This window comes from Cnephaeus nilssonii, assembly GCF_951640355.1.
Source record: "Cnephaeus nilssonii genome assembly, chromosome: X".
Classification (NCBI taxonomy): Eukaryota; Metazoa; Chordata; class Mammalia; order Chiroptera; family Vespertilionidae; genus Cnephaeus; species Cnephaeus nilssonii.
In genome coordinates, this window is record NC_137071.1 from 74,170,592 (window position 1) to 74,195,222 (window position 24,631).

Consider the following 24,631-nt stretch of genomic DNA (forward strand, 5'->3'; position numbering starts at 1 on the left):
CTTCATAATACTAAAGGGAGAAATCCAACAAGAAGAAATAATTCTGGTAAACATATACGCTCCCAATATAGGAGCACCCAAATACATAAAAAAACTCCTGGAGGATATCAAGGGAGAGATTAATAGCAATACAATCATAGTAGGAGACTTTAATACCCCACTATCACCACTGGAGAAATCCTCTAAACAAAAAATCAGCAAAGAAACAGCAATCCTAAATGACTCACTAGACCAGATGGAATTAATTGACATCTTCAGAACATTTCACCCCAAAGCCACAGAATATACATTCTTCTCAAGTGCACATGGGTCATTTTCAAAGATAGACCATATGCTGGGTCACAGGCAAAGTCTCTTCAAATTCAAGAAGATAGAAATTGAGAGTTTTTATCAAGAAAGGGTGTTGGATTTTGACAACACTTCTCAGATCACAGTGGCATAAAACTGGAAATCAACTACAATAAATACAATCCAAAGAAATCAAACACATGGAGACTAAACAGCATGCTATTAAACAAGGACTGGGTCACCAGAGAGATCAAGGAAGAAATAAAAAACATCATGGCAACAAATGACAATGAAAACACAACAATCCAAAATCTATGGGACACAGCGAAAGCAGTCTTGAGAGGGAAGTTCATAGCTCTACAAGCCTATTGCAAAAAACAAGAAACAATGGTAATAAATTACTTAACCCTACAACTCAAAGAGCTAGAAAAAGCGCAGCAAGAAAAGCCCAGTGTAACCAGAAGGAAGGAAATAACAAAGATCAGAGCGGAGATATATGACATAGAGACCAAAGAAACAATACATAAGATCAACAAAACCAAGAGCTGGTTCTTTGAAAGGATAAACAAGATTGATGGACCTCTAGCCAGGCTCACCAAGAAGCAAAGAGAGAGGACCCAAATAAACAAAATCAGAAATGAAAGAGGTGAAATAACAACAGACCCTGCTGAGATACAAAGGATTGTTACAAAATACTACGAACAACTCTATTCCAACAAACTGGACAACCTGGAGGAAATGGACATATTCCTAGAAAAATATAACCTTCCAAAAATCAATCAAGAAGAATCTAAACAGCTCAATAGGCCAATAACTATGGACGAAATTGAAGCAGTCATCAAAAAGCTTCCGGCAAACAAAAGCCCGGGGCCTGATGGCTTCACCGGAGAGTTTTACCAAACATTCAAGGAAGAACTAAAACCTATCCTCCTCAGACTATTCCAAAAAATTCAAGTGGAAGGAACACTTCCAAGCTCCTACTATGAAGCCAGCATCACCCTAATACCAAAACCAGATAAAGACAACACAATGAAAGAGAATTACAGACCAATATCCCTCATGAACATAGATGCCAAAATCCTCAACAAAAGTCTAGCAAATCGGCTCCAGCAGTACATCAGAAAGATCATACACCATGACCAAGTAGGATTTATCCCAGGAATGCAAGGATGGTACAATATCCGCAAATCAATAAACGTGATACATCACATAAACAAATTGAAAGATAAAAATCACATAGTCATATCAATTGATGCAGAAAAAGCATTTGACAAAATCCAACACCCTTTCTTGATAAAAACTCTCAACAAGGTGGGAATAGAAGGCTCATACCTCAACATAATACAAGCTATATATGATAAACCCACAGCAAACATCATACTCAATGGACAAAAACTAAAAACATTTCCCCTAAGAACAGGAACAAGACAGGGATGCCCACTCTCACCACTCCTGTTTGACATAGTACTGAAAGTATTAGCCATTGCAATTAGACAAGAAGAAGAAATAAAAGGCATCCAAATTGGAAAAGAACAAGTAAAGCTGTCTTTATTTGCAGACGACATGATATTGTACATAAAAAATCCGAAAGACTCCGTCAAAAAACTAATAGACTTAATAAATGAATTCGGCAATGTAGCAGGATACAAAATTAACGCCAAGAAATCTAAGGCCTTTCTATACACCAATAGTGAACTTACAGACAGAGAGACTATAAAGGCAATCCCATTTACCATCGCACCAAAAAAATTAAGATACCTAGGAATAAACTTAACTAAGGAGGTAAAAGACCTATACGCGGAAAACTACAGGACACTGAAAAAAGAGATAGAGGAAGACGTAAACAGATGGAAGAACATACCATGTTCATGGATTGGTAGAATCAACATCATTAAAATGTCCATACTACCCAAAGCAATGTATAGATTCAATGCACTCCCCATTAAAATACCAACGGCATGTTTCACAGACCTTGAAAGAACTCTCCAAAAATTCATCTGGAATAAAAAAAGACCCCGAATAGCCACAGCAATCCTGAGAAAGAAGAATAAAGTAGGAGGGATCTCAATACCAGATTTCAAGCTGTATTACAAAGCCACTGTTCTCAAAACAGCCTGGTACTGGCACAAGAACAGACATATAGATCAATGGAACAGAATAGAGAATCCAGATATTGACCCAAACAACTATGCTCAATTAATATTTGACAAAGGAGGCATGAACATACAATGGAATAAAGACAGTCTATTCAATAAATGGTGTTGGGAAAATTGGACAGATACATGCAAAAAAATGAAGCTTGATCACCACCTTACGCCATACACAAAAATAAACTCAAAATGGATACAGGACTTCAACATAAGATGGGAAACCATAAAAATACTAGAGCAATCCACAGGCAGCAAAATCTCAGACATATGCCAAAAGAAATTCTTCACTGACACTGCCCCTAGGGCAATGGAAGCAAAATTAGCAAATGGGACTACATCAAAATAAAAAGCTTTTTCACAGCAAAAGAAACCATCAACAAAACAACAAGAAGGCCCACTGAATGGGAGAACATATTTGCAAATGGCATCACTGATAAAGGTTTAATCTCCAACATCTACAGGCAGCTTATACAACTTAATAAAAGGAAGATAAATGATACAATAAAAAAATGGGCAACAGACCTAAATAGAATCTTTTCAAAAGAAGACAGAAGGAAGGCCAAGAGACACATGAAAACATGCTCAACGTCACTAGTTATCCGAGAGATGCAAATCAAAACAACAATGCGGTACCATCTCACACCTGTCAGAATGGCTATCATCAACAAATCAACAAACGACAAGTGTTGGCGAGGATGCGGAGAAAAAGGAACCCTCGTGCACTGCTGGTGGGAATGCAGATTGGTGCAGCCACTGTGGAGAACAGTATGGAGTTTCCTGAAAAAACTGAAAATGGAACTCCCATTTGACCCAGTAATCCCACTCCTGGGAATATATCCGAAGAAACTATAAACAGCAATCAGAAAGGATATATGCACCCCTATGTTCATAGCAGCACAATTCACCATAGCTAAGATTTGGAAACAGCCTAGGTGCCCGTCAGCAGATGACTGGATCAGAAAACTGTGGTACATCTACACAATGGAATACTATGCTGCCATAAAAAAGAAGGAATTCTCATCATTTGCAGCAACCTGGATGGAATTGGAGAACATTATGTTAAGTGAAATAAGTCAGTCAATGAAAGAAAAATACCACATGATCTCACTCATTTATGGATAATAAAGAACATTATAAACTTGAACAAAAAGATAGATACAGAGACAGTAAAGCATCAAACAGACTGTCAAATTACAGGGGGAAGGTTAGGGAGAGGTGGGGGAGATAAGAGATCAATCAAAGGACTTGTATGCATGCATATAAGCATAACCAATGGATGCAAAACTCTGGGGGGTAAGGGCATATATGGGAGTGTGGTGGGGGGGGCAATGGTAAGATATGTACACATATAATACCTTAATAAAAAAATTGAAAAAAAACAAAAACAAACGACAAGTGCTGGGGAGGATTCGGAGAAAAAAAGAACACTCCTGCACTGCTGGTGGGAATGCAGACTGGTGCAGCCACTGTGGAAGACAGTATGGAGTTTCTTCAAAAAACTAAAAATGGAACTTCCATTTGACCCAGTGATTCCACTTCTAGGAATATATCCCAAGAAAACAGAAACACCAATCAGAAAGGATATATGCATCCCTATGTTCATAGCAGCACAATTTACAATAGCTAAGATTTAGAAACAGCCTAAGTACCCATCAGCAGATGAGTGGATTAAAAAGCTGTGGTACATCTACATAACGGAATACTATGTTGCTGTAAAAAGGAAGGAACTCCTACCATTTGCAACAATATGGATGGAGATGGAGAACATTATGCTAAGTGAAATAAGTCAGTCAGAGAAAGATAAATATCACATGATCTCACTCATTTGTAGATTATAATGAACAACACAAACCGATGAACAATAACAGATCTAGAGACAGAGAAGCATCATTCATATGCTCAAACCTCAGAGGGAAGGTAGGGGAGGGTGGGGTAAAGGGGAGAGATCAACCAAAGCACTTGTATGCATACCTATAAGCCTAACCAATGGACATAGACACCAGGGGGGTGAGTGCATAAGTGGGGGTGGGGGACAATGGGGAGATAAGGACACATTTGTAATACCTTAATCAATAAAGAAAAAAATGGGGGGAAAAAAGAAAATAGAGATAGAGGAAGATATAAACAAGTGGAACAATATACCGTGTTCATGGACTGGTAGAATTAACATCATTAAAAGGTCCATACTACCCAAAGCAATCTACAAGTTCAATGCAATTCCTATTAAAATACCACCAGCATATTTCTCAGGTCTAGAACAATACTCCAAAATCTTATATGGAACCAATAAAGACCCCAAATAACCACAGCAATCTTGAGAAAGAAGAATAAACTTGGGGGGGGGGATCACAATACCAGATATCAAGATATACTACAAAGCTATTGTAATCAAAAACAGGCTGGTACTGGCACAAGAACAGGCATATATATTAATGGAACAGAACAGAACAGAGACCCCAGAAATAGACCCAAGCCATTACAGTCAACATTTGACAAAAGGAGGCAAGAACATACAATAGAATAAAGGCAGCCTCTTCTATAAATGGTGTTGGGAAAATTAGGCAGATACATGCAAAAAAAAAAAAAATGAAACTAGACCACCAACTTACACCGTATACAATAATAAACTCAAAATATATAAAAGACTTAAACATAAGCTGTGAAACCATAAAAATACTGGAAGAAACCACAGGCAGCAAAATCTCAGACATCTCTCACAATATGTTTGTGGATATATCTCCTAGGGCAAAGGAAACTAAGGAGAAAATAAATGGAACTACATCAACATAAAAAGCTTCTGCACAGCGAAAGAAACCATCAACAAAATGAAAAGGGAGCCCACTGCATGGGAGAACATATTTTCCAATGATTCACCCGATAAGGGGTTAATTTCCAATATATATAGGGAATTCATACAACTTAACAAAAGGAAGACAAACAATCCAATTAAAAAATGGTATGGGTAAAGGACCTAAATAAACATTTCTCCAAAGCAGACATACAGATGGCCAAGAGATATATGAAAAAATGGTGGAAGTCACTGATCATCAGAGATGCAAATTAAAATGACAATGAGGTATCACCTCATACCTGTCAGAATGGCTACCATCAACAAATCAACAAATGACAAGTGCTGGTGAAGATGTGGAGAAAAGGGAACCTTAGTACACTGCTGGTGGGAATGCAGACTAGTGCAGTTTCCTCAAAAAATTAAATATGGATCTGCCATTTGATCCAGTGATCCCACTTCTAAGAATAAAGAGACCAGAAACACCAATCAGAAAGAAAGTATGTACCCCTATGTTCATATCAGCACAATTTATAATAGCTAAGATCTGGAAACAGCCCAAGTGCCCATCAGTAGATGAGTAGATAAAAAAGCTGTGCTATACACCATGGAATACTATGCAGCAGTGAAAAAGAAGCATTTCTTACTCTTTGAGACAGCATGGAGGGACCTGGAGAGTATCATGCTAAGCAAAATAAAACAGTTTGAAAAAGACAAGTACCACATGATCTCACTCATATGTGGAATCTACTGAACAAAATAAACCGAGGAACAAAATAGCTCTAGAGATATAGAAGCATGGAACAAGACTGCGGAATCTCAGAGGAAAGGTGGGTGGGTGTTTGGGAAGAGATCAACCAAAGAATTTATATGCATACTAGAAGCCCGGTGCACGAAATTCGTGCACAGCGGGGGGTTGTCCCTCAACCCAGCCTGTACCCTCTCCAATCTGGGACTCCTGGAGGGATGTCCGACTGCCCGTTTAGGCCCGATCCTGGTGGGATTGGGCCTAAACGGGCAGTCGGACATCCCTCTCACAATCCAGGACTGCTGGCTCCCAACTGCTTGCCTGCCTGCCTTCCTGATTGCCCCTAACCGCTTCTGCCTGCCAGCCTGATCACTCCCTAACCACTCCGCTGCCAGCCTGGTTGATGCTTAACTGCTCCCCTGCCAGCCTGTTTGCCCCCAACTGTCCTCCTCTGCCGGCCTGGTCACCCCTAACTGCCCTCTTCTGCAGGGTTGATCACCTCCAACTGCCCTCCCTTGCAAGCCTGGTCCCTCTCAACTGCCCTCCCTTGCAGGCCAGGTGCCTCCCAACTGCCCTCCCCTGCTGGCCATCTTGTAGTGGCCATCTTGTGTCCACATGGGGGTAGGATCTTTGACCACATGGGGGCAGCTATATTGTGTGTTGCAGTGATGATCAATCTGTATATTACTCTTTTATTAGATAAGATAGAGGCCTGGTGCACGGGTGGGGGCCAGCTGGTTTGCCCTGAAGGGTGTCCCGGATCAGGGTGGGGTTCCCTTGGGGCGTGGGGCTGCCTGAGCGAGGGGCCTGTGGTGGTTTGCAGGCCGGCCACGCCCCCTGGCAACCCAAGAGGAGGCCCTGGTATCTGGAATTTATTTTCCTTCTACAATTGAAACTTTGTAGCCTGGAGCGGAGCCAAGCCTGCTGTTCCCTCCGGGGCGGCAGCCATTTCTGTGGCAGTTAATTCACCTTCTACAATTGAAACTTTGTAGCCTTAAGCGGGTGGGCCCGGTCAGGGTGTGCGGAAAGCTTTGCTTCCCCTGTTGCCGCCGGCAACCCTGGCCTGTTCTCTCAAGCTCCATTCTGCCGCCATTTGTTTGAATTTGTTTACCTTCTATAATTGAAACTTTGTAGCTTGAGTGGAGGCTTAGGCCTGCAGCGGCTATGGAAAGCTTGGCTTCCTCTGTTACCTAGGAAACCTTGCTCTCTGTGGCTGTAGCCATCTTGGTTTGGGTTAATTTGCATACTTGCCCTGATTGGCTGGTGGGCGTGGCTTGGCTGGTGGGCGTGGTTTATGTAGCGGAGTGATGGTTAATTTGCATATTACCATTTTATTAGAGAACATATGCATAACCCATCTACATAGACAATAGGGTGGTGAAGGCCTGGGGTAGGGGACGGGTGAGCTAGAAGGGGTCTATGGGAGAAAAAGGGGGACATATGTAATACTTTCAACAATAAAGATTTAATTAAAAAAAGAAATATATCTTTTGTAATTCAAAAACAAGTAAAAATAAAGTTGACTACGTAAGTAAATATACTAGTAAAAGGCAGTATAAATGTTTTTTTTAAATTGATTTCAGAGAGGAAGGGAGAGGGAGATAGAAAAATCAATGAGAGAGAATCATTGATCAGCTGCCTCCTGCATGCCCCCTACTGGGGATCAAGCGCGAAACCTGGGAATGTGCACTTGACTGAAACTGAACACAGGACCCTTCAGTCCATAGGCTGACGCTCTATCCATTGAGCCAAACAAGCTAGGCCTAAGTGTTTTTGTCTTTGTAATTATTTTTCTTGTCCTATCTGACTTATAAGATAACAGCATAAAGCAATAATTATAAAAATGTTGATGAGCTTAAAATATATAAAGATGCAATTTGTATGAGAATAATAGCACAGGGGAGGAAGAAGAGAACAGATCTAAACAACAACAAAGTTTTTGAATATTATTGAAATTAAGTTTGTATTAATGCAAACTAATTTGTTTAAGCTAAAACGTTAATTATAATCCCCAGGGCAACTATTAAGAGGTTAACTTTTAAAATAGTAAAAGAAGCAGAAACATAATCAAAATGGTATACACAGAATATCTATTTAACATTAAGCAATAAACCGAGTAAGAGAGAAACAAACAAACAAAAAATACAAGACATACAAAAACACAAATAGCAAAATGGCAGATTTTGTAAAGCCTACTTTATAAACTAATTCCAATACAAAAAAATATATATAAATGAAGTAAACACTCTACTCAACTGAACAATATCCTACCTAGGAAACATAATCTAAAAATGAAACATAATCTAACTATTTGCTGTCTACAATTTAGATTTTTTTTAAAAGGTTGAAAGTAAAATGATGGACAAAGCTATTTAATGAAAAAAAAAAAAAGAAAGTAGAGCAGGGTATAAGAATTTTGAGTATTCTCTCATTTTTCCTTGGTAAGTCTAGCTTAAGAATTGTGAACTTTGTTGCTCTTTCCAAAAAAACACAAAAACAAAACCAAAAAAAACAACCTTTGGTTTGTTGGTTTTCTTTATTTTTTCAATTCTCTATTTCACTTATTTTGCCTCTAACCTTTACTAGTATTATTTCCTTCCTTCAGCTTGATATGAGTTTAGTTTGCTCTTCTTTTTGTAGTTTATTAAGACTTTATTTTCTTAGAGAAGTTATTGGTTCGCAGCAAAATTGAAGGGAAGGTACAGAAATTTCCTACACAGTCCCCTGTCCCTACATATGCATAGTCTCACCCACTATCAATATCTTCCATTAGAGGGGTATATTTGTTACAAATAATGAACTTATGCTGGCACATCATAATTTACCCAGCCCATAATTTACATTATGGTTCACTCTTGGTGTTGTACATTTTTATAGGTTTGGCCAAATTTTTATAGCTTCTTAAGATAGAAGTTTTGGTTAGTAATTTGAGATCTTTTTTTTTTTTTTTTTTTTACTAATATGGGCATTTTCACCTGTTAAATATCCCCTTAAAATACTGCTTTTACTGCATTTCATAAGTTATGATATGTTAAGTTTGTTTTTACTCATTTCAAAGTATTTTGTAATGCCCCTTGTGACTTTATTGATCAACTGGTTATTCAGTAGTGCTATTTAATTGCCACATCTTTTTAGATTTATTAATTTCCTTCTATTACTTTTTTATTATTGATTTTAGAGAGAGGGGAAGGGAGAGAGAGAAGGAGAGGGAGGAACACTGATTGGTTGCCTCCCATATGCATCCCAACCAGGGATTGAACCTGCAACCTAGGTATGTGCCCTGACCGGGAATCGAACTCGCAATCTTTTGGTGTACAGGATGATGCTTCAACTAACTGAGCTACAGTGGCCAGGGCAATGTCCTTCTATTATTGATTTCTAATTTCATTCCACTGTGAATGGAAGTGGTTAGAATGGACATTCTTGCCTTATTCCTGATATTGGGGGAAATTTTCAATCTTCCACCATTAATTATGATGCTCATTATTAATACAAACATATAGCCAGATTTCTAATAAAAATGCAAAGGCAAGTAAAGTGGTGAGAGTGGACATTCTTGCCTTATTCCTGATATTGGGGGAAATTTTTCAATCTTCCATCATTAATTATGATGCTCATTATTAATACAAACATATAGCCAGATTTCTGATAAAAATGCAAAGGCAAGTAAATGGAGAAAGAATACTCTTTTCAACAAGCGCTAGAACAATTGGATATACATAGACAAAAAAGTAAACCTCAACCTAAACCTCACACCTTATATAAAGTCAAAATGGATCATAGATCTAAATGAAAAATATACAACTATAAAACTGTTAGAAGAAAACAAAGGAAAAATATTTTTCGTAATCTGGTATTAGAAAAAGAGTTCTTAGGCATGTGAAAAACAAGCCACGATCCATGAGAGAAAAAATTTGATAAACTGTCCGAAACCGGTTTGGCTCAGTGGATAGAGCGTCGGTCTGCGGACTGAAAGGTCCCAGGTTCGATTCCGGGCAAGGGCATGTACCTTGGTTGCGGGCACATCCCCGGTAGGGGGTGTGCAGGAGGCAGCTGATCGATGTTTCTCTCTCATCGATGTTTCTAGCTCTCTGTCCCTCTCCTTTCCTCTCTGTAAAATATCAATAAAATATATTTTAAAAAAAGAAAAAAAAATTTAAAAAAAATTTGATAAACTGGAATGTATCAAAATATAAAATATTTGCTGAGGCAAAAAAAGTTGTACATTGAAAACTACAGAATGTTGCTGAGAGAAATTAAAGACACAAATAAATGTAAAGACATCCCATGTTCATGGATTGAACACTTAATATCGTTAAGATATCAATATTACCCAAAGTGATCTATAGGTTCAATACAATCTCTACCAAAACCCCAATGACAATTTTTGCAGAAATAGGAAAAGCTATCCTAAAATTCGTATGTATTTCAAGGGACCACAAGTAGTGAAAACAATTTTTAATAAGAAAAAAATTATTCATTTAAAATCTACAGTAATTAAAACAGTGTGGCACTGGCATAAAGACAGAAATATAAACCAATGGAATAGAATGAAGAACCTCTCATATTATAGTCAAATGATTCTCAGAGAGGGTGCTAAGTCCATTTAATGGGGAAGGACAGTCTTCAACAAGTAGTACTAGAAAAACTAAATACCAACATTTTAAAAATGAAGTTGGACCCCTTATACCATACACAAAACGTAACTCAAAATGGACTAAAGACCTAAATGTAAGAGCTAAAAATATAAAACTCTCAGAAGATAATATAGGAGAAAAGCTTTATGACATTAGATTTGGCAGTGATTTACTGGATACAACAGCAAAAACACAAGTAACAAAAGAAAAAATTGAGAAACTGGACTTCATAAAAAATAAAAACTTTTTGTGCATCAGAGGATACTATCAACAGAGAGAGAAGGCAACCCAAGGAATTGGAGAAAATATAGGAAAATCATAAATCTGATAAAGGATCAATGTCCAGAATATATAAAGAACGCCTACAACCCAACAACAAATAAACAAACAACCTATTTAAAAAATAGCAAAGGACTTAGACATTTCTCCAAAGATATACAAATGTCCAAAAAGCACATGAAAAGATGACCAACATCACTAGTCATTAGGGAAATGCAAAACAAAACTGTAAGGAACCCAGCTGGTGTGGCTCAATGGTTGAGCATCGACCTATGAACCAGGAGGTCATAGTTCGATTCCTGGTCAGGGCACATGCCTGGGTTGTGGGCTTGATCCCTGGTGGGTGGTGTGCAGGAGGCAGCCAATCAATGATTCTCTCTCATCATTGATGTTTCTATCTTTCTCTCCCTCTCCTTTCCTCTCTGAAATCAATAAAACTATATTTTTTAAAAACTATAAGGAAATACCACTTCACACACACATTAGGATGGCTAGTCTAAAAAAATAAATAAAAGAAAGTAAGTGTTGGCTAGGGTATAGAGAAACTGGAATCCTTGTACATTGCTGGTGGGAAAGTAAAATGATATAGCCTCTATGGAAACCAGTGGTGATTACTCAAAAGATTAATTAAACATAGAATTACAATATGATCCAGCAATTCTACTTCTGGGTATTTTCTCAACAGAATGGAGAGCAGCGACTTCAACAGATACTTATACATCCAGGTTCATAGCAGCATTATTCACAATAGTTAAAAGGTAGAAGCAAAACAAATGTCTATTGACAGATGAATGGATTAAAAAACGTAGTGTATCCATACAATGGATTATTATTCAGCCTTAAAAAAGAAGGAAATTCTGACATATGCTACAACATGAATAACCTTGAGGACATTATGCAAAGTGAAAAAAGGACAAATACTGTATAATCCCACTTACATGAGGTACCTAGTGTAGTCAATTCATAGAGACAGAAAGAACAGTGGTTGCCAGGGGCTGAGGAGAGGGGAGAAAGGAGAGTTAGTGTTTAATGGGTACACAGTTTCAGTTTGAGAAGATGAAAAAGTTGTGTAGATGGATAGTGGTGATGGTTGCACAACAATGTGAATATACTTAATGCCACAGAACTGAACACTTAAAAAATGGTTAAAACAGTCCATTTTAGTAAGGTATATTTTACCATAATAAAAATTTTGTTCTACAGAAGATAGTATTAAAAGAATGAAAAGACATACTACATATTGGGATAAAATATTTGCAAATCAGATATACAACAAAGAATTGTGTTTAGAATATATAAAGAACTCTCACAAGTCATCAGGAAGAAAATAAACAACCCAATTAAAAAACAGCCAAAGATTTGAACAGACATGTCAGCAAACAGGATATAAGGATGGCAAATAAGCATATGAAAAGATGTTCAACATCATTAGCCACTAAGGAAATGCAAATTAAAACTACAATGAGATACCACTTCACAGCTAATAGAATAACTAAAATAAGTACCAACAATACCAAATGCTGACAAAGATGCAGAACAACTGGAACTCTCATACATTGCTGGTGGGAATGCAAAATGATTCAGCCACTCTGGAAAATGGTTTGGCAGGTTCTTATAAAGTTAAACAAACACTTACCATATGACCCAGTAATCCCACTCCTAGATATTTTACCTTGGAGAAATAAAAATTTTATGTTCACACAAAAACCTGTACAAGAATGTTCATATCAGTATTATTCATAATCACCATAACCTGAAAACAGCTCAAATACACTTCAATGGGAGAATGGATAAACAAACTTTGGAACATCCATACAATGGAACACTACTCAGCAAAATGAATGAACTATTGATACACACAACTTGAATTAATTTCAAAGGCATTACGCTGAATGAAACAAGCTACTCTCAAAAGATTACATATCTTGTGATTCCATATGCATGACATTCTCTAAAAGACAAAATTACAGTGATGGAAAACAGATCAGTGATTGCCAGAGATTATGGGTGGAGTTGGGGTGACTACCAATGGTCAGTATGAAGAAGTTTTAGGGTGATGGAGCTGTTCTTTATCCTGACTGTGGTGGTGATTACATGAATCTACATGATTAACATGCTTTACAATTCACAGAATTGTACACCCCCCAAAAAATCATTGTAAGTTCATTTAAAAAATAAAAGAAAATATTAGCTATTATATCATCATCATCATCATCATCATCATCAATATTTATACTTTACTGAATAATAAAAATATTCAGAATTACTTGTGAAATAAGATGTAAAAAATATTAAGGTTGCTTTATGTCTGGTACAATAACTTAAAGGTATAAAGAAAAAACTCAACAACACTAAATGTAAAAGCTTTACAACTTCTTCTAGCTCCTCTCTTTAATATTCTATATAAGAATAATATGCTCCCTCTGGATAATTTCCTATAAACATTGTCATATATTGGATATGGAATTAAATAAGCACTCAACTTAGAAGTCTGGGACCCTAGGTTACATTCCTAAATCTAACACTGTAAGAAAACTCTCAACTTGCCTTTTGTGCCTAATTTTATCTTCCTCTTCATTGAGGTCATGTACTTGTCTGCACTTGTCTTTTTGTGGTATGCTGTGAAGGTTTAAAGCAAGGAGTTTCAAAGATAGGAAACAGAACAGATTCATATACTACTACCCACCCACCCCCAAATACCAGGCACTGCTCTGATTCACATGTATTACCTCAATCTTCTGAACAATCCTACTATATAGCTACTATTAATATTGTCACTTTACAAACAAAGAAACTGAAGGACAGAGTGGTAACTTGCCCAAAATCTTATAGCACCAGGATTAAGTGGGGCACCAGAATTTTCCCATGAGTCTGCCTCCAGGAATCTGCCTCTAGAACCTATGTCCTTAATTAGTACGTATTAATGCCTCTCTACAAAAGGCTATTCATTTGTTCTTTTCCTTCCTTCACCACAGCTCTTCCATGTCTATGGTATCTAACAAATCATTCATTCATTCTCATGGCTTTACTTCTGATCTAAGCATACATGATTCCCAATTCTATAGATCTAGTTCTGACCTCTCCCTTGAGCTTCACTGTTGCATTTCTAACTGCCTCCTCAATATCTGCATTAATGAACCTGCCATTCTCACTAATTTAACATGTTCAAAATCAGTCATTATTTTCCTCAAAATTTCCCCATAAAAGCTGTCTTAATTTTGACAAGTCACACAGCCTTGAAACATCTGAATTATCTTTGATACACTTTTCTCTATTGACTGTTCTCCTTCAGCCTCAGTCAACAAGTTTTACCCATTCTTACCTTGTAATGTCTCTTACAATCATATCTACCTCTTTCTAATTCCACTGCCATCATTCTAGTCCATATCTTCATGTCTAAGAACTGTATTACCTCCTAAATCATTTCCCCTGCTTCCATCTCGTCCTCTCTCTCATCATACAGGGTAGGGCAAAAGTAGGTTTACAGTTGTGAATATGTAAAACACAATTTATTCTTGTATTATTATTTATTAAGTATTGTATTATTTTCCAGATAAACCTACTTTTGCCCCACCCTGTATTTCTTGGTCACCAGATTAATCATTTTCAAATACTGCTTTTCTCATGTTACTCCTGGTTCAAAAACCTTTAACCATATCCAAACTAACTGAATAACTAACTCTGTATAGGTCTATACTGTCTAACACAGAAAGGTCAAAAATTTTAGCTACCTGTCTCTCACAACATCCCCGAACACACCATAGTGCTCACAACATCTGCTGCAATGCCTTTCCCTCTCCACCCTAAAGAATATAGTATTAAAAGAACATTTAAATCTTACCTCCAAGAGGCCTTCAGTCATGCCAATGCACAGTAGCCTTTTCCTCCTCTGAACTCGTACAGCACTTAACAACTGTATCTAGCATTGTTAGTAAAATGTCCTGTTTCTCTCAAACCAGACTGTAATTGGCTTAAAGTTGGGAAATATTTCTTAAACTTCTGTGCACCTTACACAGTGCCTAGCAAAACTTATCTGTTGTTACACACTCATTCTTTCTGGTTAAGACACAGACCATTTCTCTATAGATTTTGTGCTAATTTATAGTTCAGTCTAAAAACTTTTACAATCTAGCCTCACCTATCTTTCTAGTGTCATCTCCTGTAATTAATTCCCTGCCAAGACCTATACTGCCTGCCACACTGACCTTTTCATTGTTCCCAGGTCCTTTCACAATCCTGTTCCTATTCACCTATTATCTGTAATGTCCTCTCCACCTTGTTAACCTGACAAATTTGTTAACCCATCAGGACTTAGTAGAAATGTCAACTCCTGACTACCCCAACTAGACTTGATGCTCTATGTTCTGTGCTCCCTCAGCATTTTATTCACACGTCTACAAATAGCAATTGAATTGCAACTAACTCTGAACATATTTGTCTCTCTCACACATTCCTCAAGAGTAGTGAAAGTTTGTCTTTCCCTACCCACTTCACTAACTCTTCATATTTAATGCGCTAATGGTAAATCTCTCTCTTAGTGAAAGAACACATCAACGTTAGTAGTGATCACATACCTTGGTAATAAAGAGCCTTAAGGAAGGAGTGACGATCAGCACCCTGAAATAAAGATTTTTCTATTTCCATTTCTCGCCGGGTCAGCTGTTTGCTCTTTGCAAATCTCTGTGGCAGGCAAAGGATGCGCTGACGCTCCGAGATCCTTTCTTCAATATCTTGAAGGCAGTTTTGTATTGCTTCAGGAGTTGCCCTCAGTCTCGTCCTCTGAAATCAGAGAAATGAGAGGGCATATATCATAGAGGACATACCCTGAAAGGGATGGTCTGATACTTAAAGTAAGAGCAATGATGATCAGGGTCCAGAATGAGCATTTATAGATGTGGTAGCTAATCAGTCAAGGGATAGCTTCTCTTTTCCCAAGGTCCCTGTCCTAGGAATCAAAGAAGATTCCGACACAAAGCTTAGTTTTGTGAGAATTAAAAATAAAAAGGTTCTCAGTGCCAAATGAAGAGATATTGCTCTGCATTTTCCAGAAAAAAAATTGCCCTGCTCACCTTTTCACCTGAAACATGGCTCTTCCAGATCAAGATTTCTGTTTCATTGAGCCCTAGTTCCCTGAGAGCAGCAGTTTCTTGGTCCTTCTCATGCAATGTTTGGAACTGGGACAAAGTCATAGTTCCAGCTGCTTCCTTCCCAAAGGGCTTGTACATAGTACCAGGAGCAAAACTCTCTTTCTTAGACACACATCTGCAAACCAAGAATGAAGAGAGTAAGAACATCTTCAAATTACAATTCACAGAAATAGGGCTTACCATGAAAAGAGGCACAATGAAACTCATCAGCAATTTCTCTCTCATGTCCTATTTCTAGGCTGAAGTGCCACTGTAACAATATGGAACTCCACCAACAGTCCCCTCATTCAGGACTAATAAATGACTGAATCAAATATTTGATTATTGAGTAGCTACCATACATCAGACACTGTGCTGGGTATTGAGGATTTAACAGTTAAAAAGACAAAAAATGGTTTCTGCTTTTGTGGAAGAACAGTAGGAGAGGCAAGTAAACAGGCAATGATGATATTGGATTATAAGTGCTATGTATGTTAAGGGAAGACATAGGAAAGACACTTAACATAGATGTAGTAGAATATGGGAGGATTTGCAGAGGAAGAGACATAGAAGCAAAACCCTGCCTAATACGTAGAAGTTTGCCAAGGAAAGGGGGGTGGGAGAGGAGTGCTGCATCCAGGCTTTAAAAGGGGTCACCTGAAGGTGAAGGTCTATGATACTCCACCTGTTTGCAAAATCAATACTTACTCCTCAATGGAGACAGAGGTGTCAAGTTGATGCTGAAGGAGGCTTTTCAGCTGCCTCTCCCCTTCTGTTTCTAACTCTTCCAGGACATGATCATCACTCTTCACACAGCTGTTTACCCTGGAGTAGATATACGGATACATACAGAGCGCAGAAGAGATAGTGAAACCTCAAAATCGATTCTTTACCTATATTATCTATCTTTAGTGATCACATTTGTTCAAAGACCCTTCTCTAACAATCCGTTGCACTTTATATTCATTCCATAAACATTTATTAAATACCGACTTACACACAACACATTGTAAGGTACACTGATGGAGTCAAAGGTATTCATAGTCCCTATCCTCAAAGAGTTTGCAATTTATTTAGGGAGAGGAAATATATATGTGTGTATGTATTGTGTGCATGTGCCTGGCAAGGAGGGCAGTAAGGGAGGAGAGAGGAGAATGACAATACAAAGAAGCATATGCCAAATTAGTAGGAGCTCACAAAAGAAAGAAATAACTGGGAGTTAGGAGGGTAAATGAAGACTTCTTAAACTGGCATTTAAAGGACTGGGTATGATGAAAGGAAGAAGAGGGACAGCAAGTATGAGATGTTCTGGGGGTTAACGAGAAGTTCAATTTAGCTGACATTCAACTATGGGATAACTGGGGGATAATCTTGGAGGGGTAATTAGACTCAGATCTTGAGTGGCCTTAAATACACCAACTAAGGGGCCTGTATCTTAATGTATAGGTATTAGAAAGTAATTTATTAGGCAGTTAAGTGGCATGGTACAAGTGATGCTTTAGGGAAAAGAATGCGGTTATAACATGCCTTATGGATTAGTAGGGGTAAAAGATAAGTAAAAGATAACCTCCAAATTTCAAACTGAGAGAACAATGGTACCAATGAAGGAAAGAGGGAGCTCCAGATGAAATAGTTTGGGAAAAGGAAACATCAGTATTGTTTTAGCCATGTTGAGTCAACTACCTATTACAATGGAAACACCAGGAATATTCAAAGACATATTGAGTCTGAGGTGACAGTATAAGTGATACTAGCTAAAAGGAAAGTGAGATACGGGAGAAATGTCGCACAGATAAGTATTAGGCTGAACATGGAAATACCAAGTCATCTGTAGTGTCAGGATCTGGAGCTGTGAAAAGGAGATCTCCAAAGGAAAAAGCATAGAAACAAATGTGAAAGGGGTCATAACATTTTATAGCCTAGGCACTACTTTACAGAAATCTAGGTAATGCTAACATGAGCCAACTAACCATAAATAACTTAAAACACTAGAGTATAAAGAAATAGCAGAATTATTTAAGTAGGCAACAACAGATTATAAAACAAAAAAATTGAGCTAACTCCATGAGGAAAATAAATATTAAAATACCTTATAAAATAGTCCTTTATTATTGGGGCCTAGGAAAAGTATCCCTCATAATTATAAGCAAGATTCTCATGCTCTAGAACAGGGGTCCTCAAACTTTTTAAACAAGGGGCCAGTTCACTGTCCCTCAGACCGTTGGAGGGCCGGACTATAGTTTAAAAAAAACTATGAACAAATTCCTATGCACACTGCACATATCTTATTTTGAAGTAAAAAAACAAAACGTCACAAACACCCGCATGTGGCCCGCGGGCTGTAGTTTGAGGATGCCTGCTCTAGAAAGACTTGTACCTATTTTGGGAAATAGGTATAAGTCCCATTTGTTAAAATATCCTTAGGCCCAGGGTTTTAAAAATTCCTTTTAAGTATCTTAATTTTTATTTATTATTTAGAATTCAGAAAGTTTTTGCTAAGTTTAAAGTGGCTTTGAAATATGTAAACCATAGCTAAATACTCAAAATGTTGAGTAAAAAAAGCAAGTCACAGAAAAATGTATACAATATGTGTCCATTTATTTAAAGCTGAAAAATGGATAAAACAAGCAATATTTTGTTTAGGGATAAAGTCATAAGTCATAAAACTATTTTTTTAAAAGAAAGGGAATGATAAGCACAAAATTCTGGATAATGGTCCCCTGAGGAGGGAGAGAGGAGAAGTAATCTAGGAGGGGGACACTGGGGACTTCAAAGTACTGGTAATGTTCCAGGTCTAAAGCTTGTAGTGGGTATGAGTATACTATTATTCTTTAAACTTTATATATACATTATTTTGCATGTATGAGATATATCACTAGAAACACTTTTTTAAAAGTCATTTTGAGGCAGGGAAAATCAGAACCAGTTTCTTAAAAGATGCAGAAACTGACAATGCAGGACAGCATAGTATCAGTATGAATTGTAAAAACACATCACTATCCAGAGCGATTATTCTACTTGCAGAGTGAATACAAAACTAATTTGAGAATCCTTAGAAAAGGCTTGTTGACTAATTGGGAAGCTCAGGCTTTCAACAATGACGGGCCAAGTTAAAGCTGCCATTTCCTGCAGAACCAGTAGGGGGAACTGCTCGCACCAGTGCCTTTCTTTTCCTATGACATTGAATCGGTTTTGCCTTCTAAATCTGCAGAAACAAAGTATGACTTACTTTAAGATTTGAAAACGTTATATGCCCGCGTTTTCTTTAATACACAAACCCTGCAAATAAAGGCGCCTACCCAGGACCCCTTTCTGAGGACAGGGTGGAGGTAGGGGGAGAGCTGGCCTGGGTTTCTCTGGCACGAGGCATTAGTCGGCCAAGACTCTTTCACCTGGGTGGGTCCATCTGCAATAGGAAGAAGCCACAGCATGTGTCCGGCTCCCGTGGCCCGCGCTGGGCTTAGATGCCTGGGCTGGAAGGGCATTTCTGTGGGAACCAGCAGCGGCGGCGGCCCTTCCTGAACTTCGCCCAGCAGGCCTGCCTAGCCAGTCTCCTCTGCTCCCTCTTTTGTCTTCCCTCTCAGACGAAACCGCATCCCGAGAACGTGACATACCCCCCACACAAAGTAATAAAAGCCACTTTAAGTTAAAAGGTAAAACAGAGTTCCCTTCGCAGTCTGTTCAGACAAGCCCTTACCTCTTCATGTTTCCACAGGCCCTTTTCTCTAACTTGGATCAACAGGCCTCGGACTTCAAGTCCCAGAAATCTGCGCGGCCAACTCTGAGGGGATTGTGGTGGAGTGTGGGGCTCTGGGAATTGTAGTAGTGCAGAGCTAAAGAAACGGAAAGAGAAAGTAATTAAAGTATTGAGTAACTGGTATGTTGTAAATTGTTCAAGTATTTCTCTTAAATTTCGTTTAGAGGTTAAAGGCAACACCCAAAATATCCAGCTCATAAACTTAGAAGTAACCTTTGACTTCTTGACCTTCTCAATCGGTATCACCAAATCCTGGCGCCCCCAATTTAACGTGTCCTTACTAACCCGCTTCTGCTTCCAAGGTCTTATTATCCCGCCTACCTGCTGTTTCCAGGGGAGCCTCTGGTCAGTCCTGTGTAACCACAGTGATCAGACACAAGTTTGACATCACTTGCGCTAATGGTTCTCCTCTATCTGTAACAGAGGCTTAAAAGACATGTACTTCTGGAGAATCAGAAATCCATATGTATTCAAGAAAGGGATACAGCATAGTGGTTAAGAGCATGGGCTCTTAGTTCCCAGAAATGGAAATACTGATGTTCTTAAGTATATGGGGGGAAAAAAAGATGTTTAATTTCACCTACAAGATGGAAATTTCAAAGTACACTGACTATGAAACAACTGACCTGTAATCCTCAAAACCGTCAAGTTAAAAAACATGAAAAGTCTGAGAAACTGTCACAGCCAAACGAACCAAGAGACATGGTGATGATTAAATGCAATGTGGTATCTTGAATCAGAAAAAGAGCCCTAGATAAAAACAAAGGAAATATGAATAAACTTGCACTTTACTTAATAATAAGGTTCATGAATTGTGACAAATATACCAGTTATGTTAAGATGTTAACATTACGGGAAACTGAGTGGAGGTATATGGAACTCTGTACTGTGCAACTTTTCTGTAAACCTGAAACTGTTCAAAAATAAAGTTTATTTTTAAAACGCACACTTTAGTAACATTTTTTACCTACCATATTGGTAAACATCCATAAGTTTGAGAACGCACTTGTTGAGATCATGGGGAAATAGGTACTCTTAATACATTGCTAGTAGAAACGTAAATTGGTACAACCTTTGTGGAAGGCAATTGAAATCATAAATGCTCATTCCCTTTAGCATAGCAATTGATTGTGTATGAATGGTATCCTCAATGTTATGTAGTCTCAACTATATATATATATATATATATATATATATATATATATATATATATATAGCAACATAGCTTTTAATAAAATAATACTGAAAAAAACTTAAATATACATGAATTTGATACATCCATTCAATGGAAAACAGTTAGCAGTCTCAAAGATGACCAAGTTCTATATGGAGAATTGGATGGTGAGGGACAAGAGTGGGAAAAACTCTTCAGTCTATATATATTTTTGTACCCTTTGAATTTTGAACTACATGATTATATTACCTAACCAACCATTTTTTAAAAATTAAATGGAACAATTTTTATATCACAAAAAGCAAAGGAAAAAAATGGGTTTGGGGTGGGGTCACACTATTTGGATTTCTTAGTTCCCACAGTTATTGACAGTATAGCATAGTAGTCAATCTGGATTTTAACGTTTGCTTTGTCAAGTTACAAGACTATGTGAGTTTTAGTAAGTTTCTTTACTGCTATAGGCCGGTTTCCTCATCTGGAAAATGGGGATAATATCTCAGAATAAAGTGACTATAAAGTAATATACAAAAGTATGGTTTTAAAATCACTTGGCAGGATGGCCATTTATGAATAAATATTCTAATACGTTATCCAATAGGTTCAGATGTATTCAAACTAGCTGTATTGCCATGGTCAAGTTAGAAGATAAAACCAAAGAGCAGCTTCTGAAAGACATTGTACTTTCTATCCTGAGAACTACTAATAGATCAAAAATCTCATGGGAAGTAGTAGTGTGGGTTACATCATAGCCTACACCAAGTAAATCCTATATGGTGGTGGGGCTGAATTCTGCCGCTCAACCAAAATGTCTAATTGACAAATTAATCAATAAGGAAATGGAAAAATACACCAAGATTGCTAGTGTGTTTATTCCTTGGGAAGGTGGCAAAGGGTGAAACAAAACTACACTAACCACCACATCAGACATGTATACAACTTCTAATATACACTACATTACAAATGCACTAAGTGGGATGGGTGGAGAATTAATGGTGAAAAAGATATATTCACATAGGCTGAAATTGCAACTAGATAGCAAGGTCATAAGAAAGTACTCTATGTGCCTGCATATGACTGTAGCCAGCCCAAGTGGTGGGTACCAAGGGACAAACATTCAGAAAATTACACCAGGTGGAACACCAAGCTATTTCTAGCTCTGCCAAACTTATTAACTGTGGAATAATAGCTGTTCTGTTTCCCATGGCACCCCTTTCCCTACTTTAAAAGGATATCAGACAGTATATAAAAAGCTTTGAGATTTCTAGATGTTATTCACAGGCATAGAGATATTAGTATGAGGTCATTTCACCCCTAGAAGAATTTATGACTAACTGAAAAATATGCCTCATTTGTCTTTCTGACAATTTAACAAGCTTAGTTTAATTAAGCCAGAAGCTCCTCCTTAAAATAGACATATTTTCAGGATTTGTTCTTTTTGAGCGCTTTGTTCATAGCACACTTCTGATGAATACATTATGAAGCAATTTCCAGATATGGAAGAAGATGCTAAAACCAAAAATCTTTTCTTGAAGAAGGATAGGATCACTCATCTAATATGAGATAGCATAAATGCTGTTATAGAGAACAAATACAGCATCTTTAAAAAAAAACAAAACACCAAAGCCGAAAACGGTTTGGCTCAGTGGATAGAGCGTTGGTCTGCGGACTGAAAGGTCCCAGGTTCGATTCCGGTCAAGGGCATGTACATTGGTTGCGGGCACATCCCTGGTGGAGGGTGTGCAGGAGGCAGCTGGTCGATGTATCTCTCTCATCGATGTTTCTAGCTCTCTATCCCTTTACCTTTCTCTCTGTGAAAAATCAATAAAATATATTTTAAAAAGTAAATAAATAAATAAACCCCCAAAAAGTAGTCAAGCACTGGGAAAGTGTAAATAGACAAATTAAAAAATTCTCCTTCATATAATTTTAGCTGGTCTTTAACAATGATTACAAAGGGCTCAAGATTTCAGCACCTTACATAAATGCTGCCTTAAAATTACTGGCAAAAATAGGTTATTTCTCATCTTTTAATTAATATTTGTTCAACAGTGTCATGTTGAACCAGAGTCAGGAGGAACCTTAAAGATAATTTAGTCCAAGGCTCCAGATTCCAAACAGTACCAGTAAATTTTGCATTGTTACTGTATTAAACTAGAAGCCACTTGCCATCCACTGTCCTCTTCTATGTCCTGGAAAAAACACACAGAACTCCCAGTACAAAGTCAATAGGAGTACTGTAGCCTCCTCTTTCTTTATTTTACTAAGGAACTTTATAGTAAGCACTTACTGGTAGTGAAAAGACATAAAAGAATCACAAAACTTTGAAGAAATGAAAAGTCATTTCTTTCAGTTGGGAAAAACTTAACATGGTCCAATTTTTTCATGTTATAGAGAAAATATAATGTCCAAATGAAATTGTCTAGTTAATTAAGAAGCAAAAAGACAAAATCCAGTATTTCCTCCAATACTGAATGTGGAACTTAATTTATGAACAGACTATTTTACTGGAGTTGGCTCTCCAAAAACAATACTAAAATGCTTTTATCTAGGGTATAATAGCATGTAATAATACTGGACTCAAAAATAAAATAACTCAAGATTAAACTCAAAAGCACTTTACCCACAGAAATCATTCACAAAATTAGTGTCTAGATTATTTTCATATTTTATATTTTTGAGTGGGAACAAAAACTTACCTAATAAGAAGCTGCTAATTTGAAAAGTTTGGGTAGAAAAAAAAGAGGCTATGTACGTTCTGATATTTAGTTTACTCATAAGGTGATGAAAATCACTACTACTGATTTGAAAAATATTTTCTTCCCTTAATATGTACCCCTCAGGATGGTCATGTACATTCGGTATAATAGAAATTCAGCTCAGTAATTCTAAAAAACTAAGTACTAGCCACTAAAAAACTTTCAAGTAGTTTATTTTAGTGTTATACTTTTATTTTTTAGAATATCACCATTATTTGTGACTTAGGTTAAACATGAAACACAAGAGATCAGATTATTCTCAAGCTAAGAACAAGGCTTTTTTCTTGAAAAACAAATGAACAAATACACAAACGAATAACTATGAATCATATGCTAAAATCAAGTAAAACACCAGCATAACTGTAAATAAAAAATAAACAAATTGCCTGAACCTTGGCCTTTCAAAAATAACCTAATTCAAGTCCTAAATCCACTCTAACTCTTCCTCCCATCTCAAATTTTCTATAGCACACTTTCTGTGACTCACCACACACTCCCTTGTATTGTCTATATTATTTTTATACAGATAGGTATTAATTATATCTCAAGCTAGATAGTAACTTCCCTTAAGGAGAGAGACTTTACAGTATATACTACTACTTCACAACAGGCACCCAAAGACTAGCTGGCATTTATTTTTTGGCAAGTATTTGTCTATGATACAGTTTTTTTCTTCCTCCAAGAGTTTATTTTTGGTAAATGGCAGGAAAATTTGTTTTTCTACAAGGGAAACCTGCTTCTAAATGATAATTTGAAAATCTTGATATATACTTTTTAAGATACACAAAAATAATGGAGAAGTGGGAATAACAGATTAGGTACTGTAACTTTATAAAGGCTTGCCTAAATCAAGAAGCAGCATGCACATATCTAATTTATGCGAACTAAAATTTTATATAAACAGCACTATACTGTGATACTGGATATA

General features: G+C 37.3%; 1 protein-coding gene across 3 annotated transcripts in view; it reads right to left on the reverse strand.

Moving 5' to 3' along the window:
- RBM41 (RNA binding motif protein 41) overlaps positions 1-19,829 on the reverse strand; it is a 104,388-nt gene extending 84,559 nt beyond the window's left edge. For 2 of the 3 annotated variants that reach the window (XM_079764921.1, XM_079764923.1), the window contains exons 1-5: positions 19,714-19,829; positions 16,725-16,841; positions 15,960-16,152; positions 15,465-15,669; positions 13,438-13,509 (exon numbers count right to left, since the gene is read on the reverse strand). In XM_079764921.1, the coding sequence (XP_079621047.1) occupies positions 13,438-13,509; positions 15,465-15,669; positions 15,960-16,152; positions 16,725-16,841; positions 19,714-19,721 (595 nt within the window). In that variant the 5' untranslated portion in view covers positions 19,722-19,829. The remainder of the gene's footprint in view (positions 1-13,437; positions 13,510-15,464; positions 15,670-15,959; positions 16,153-16,724; positions 16,842-19,713) is intronic. The other variant, XM_079764922.1, reaches the window with a different exon arrangement.
- Between the last annotated feature and the right edge of the window lie 4,802 nt (positions 19,830-24,631).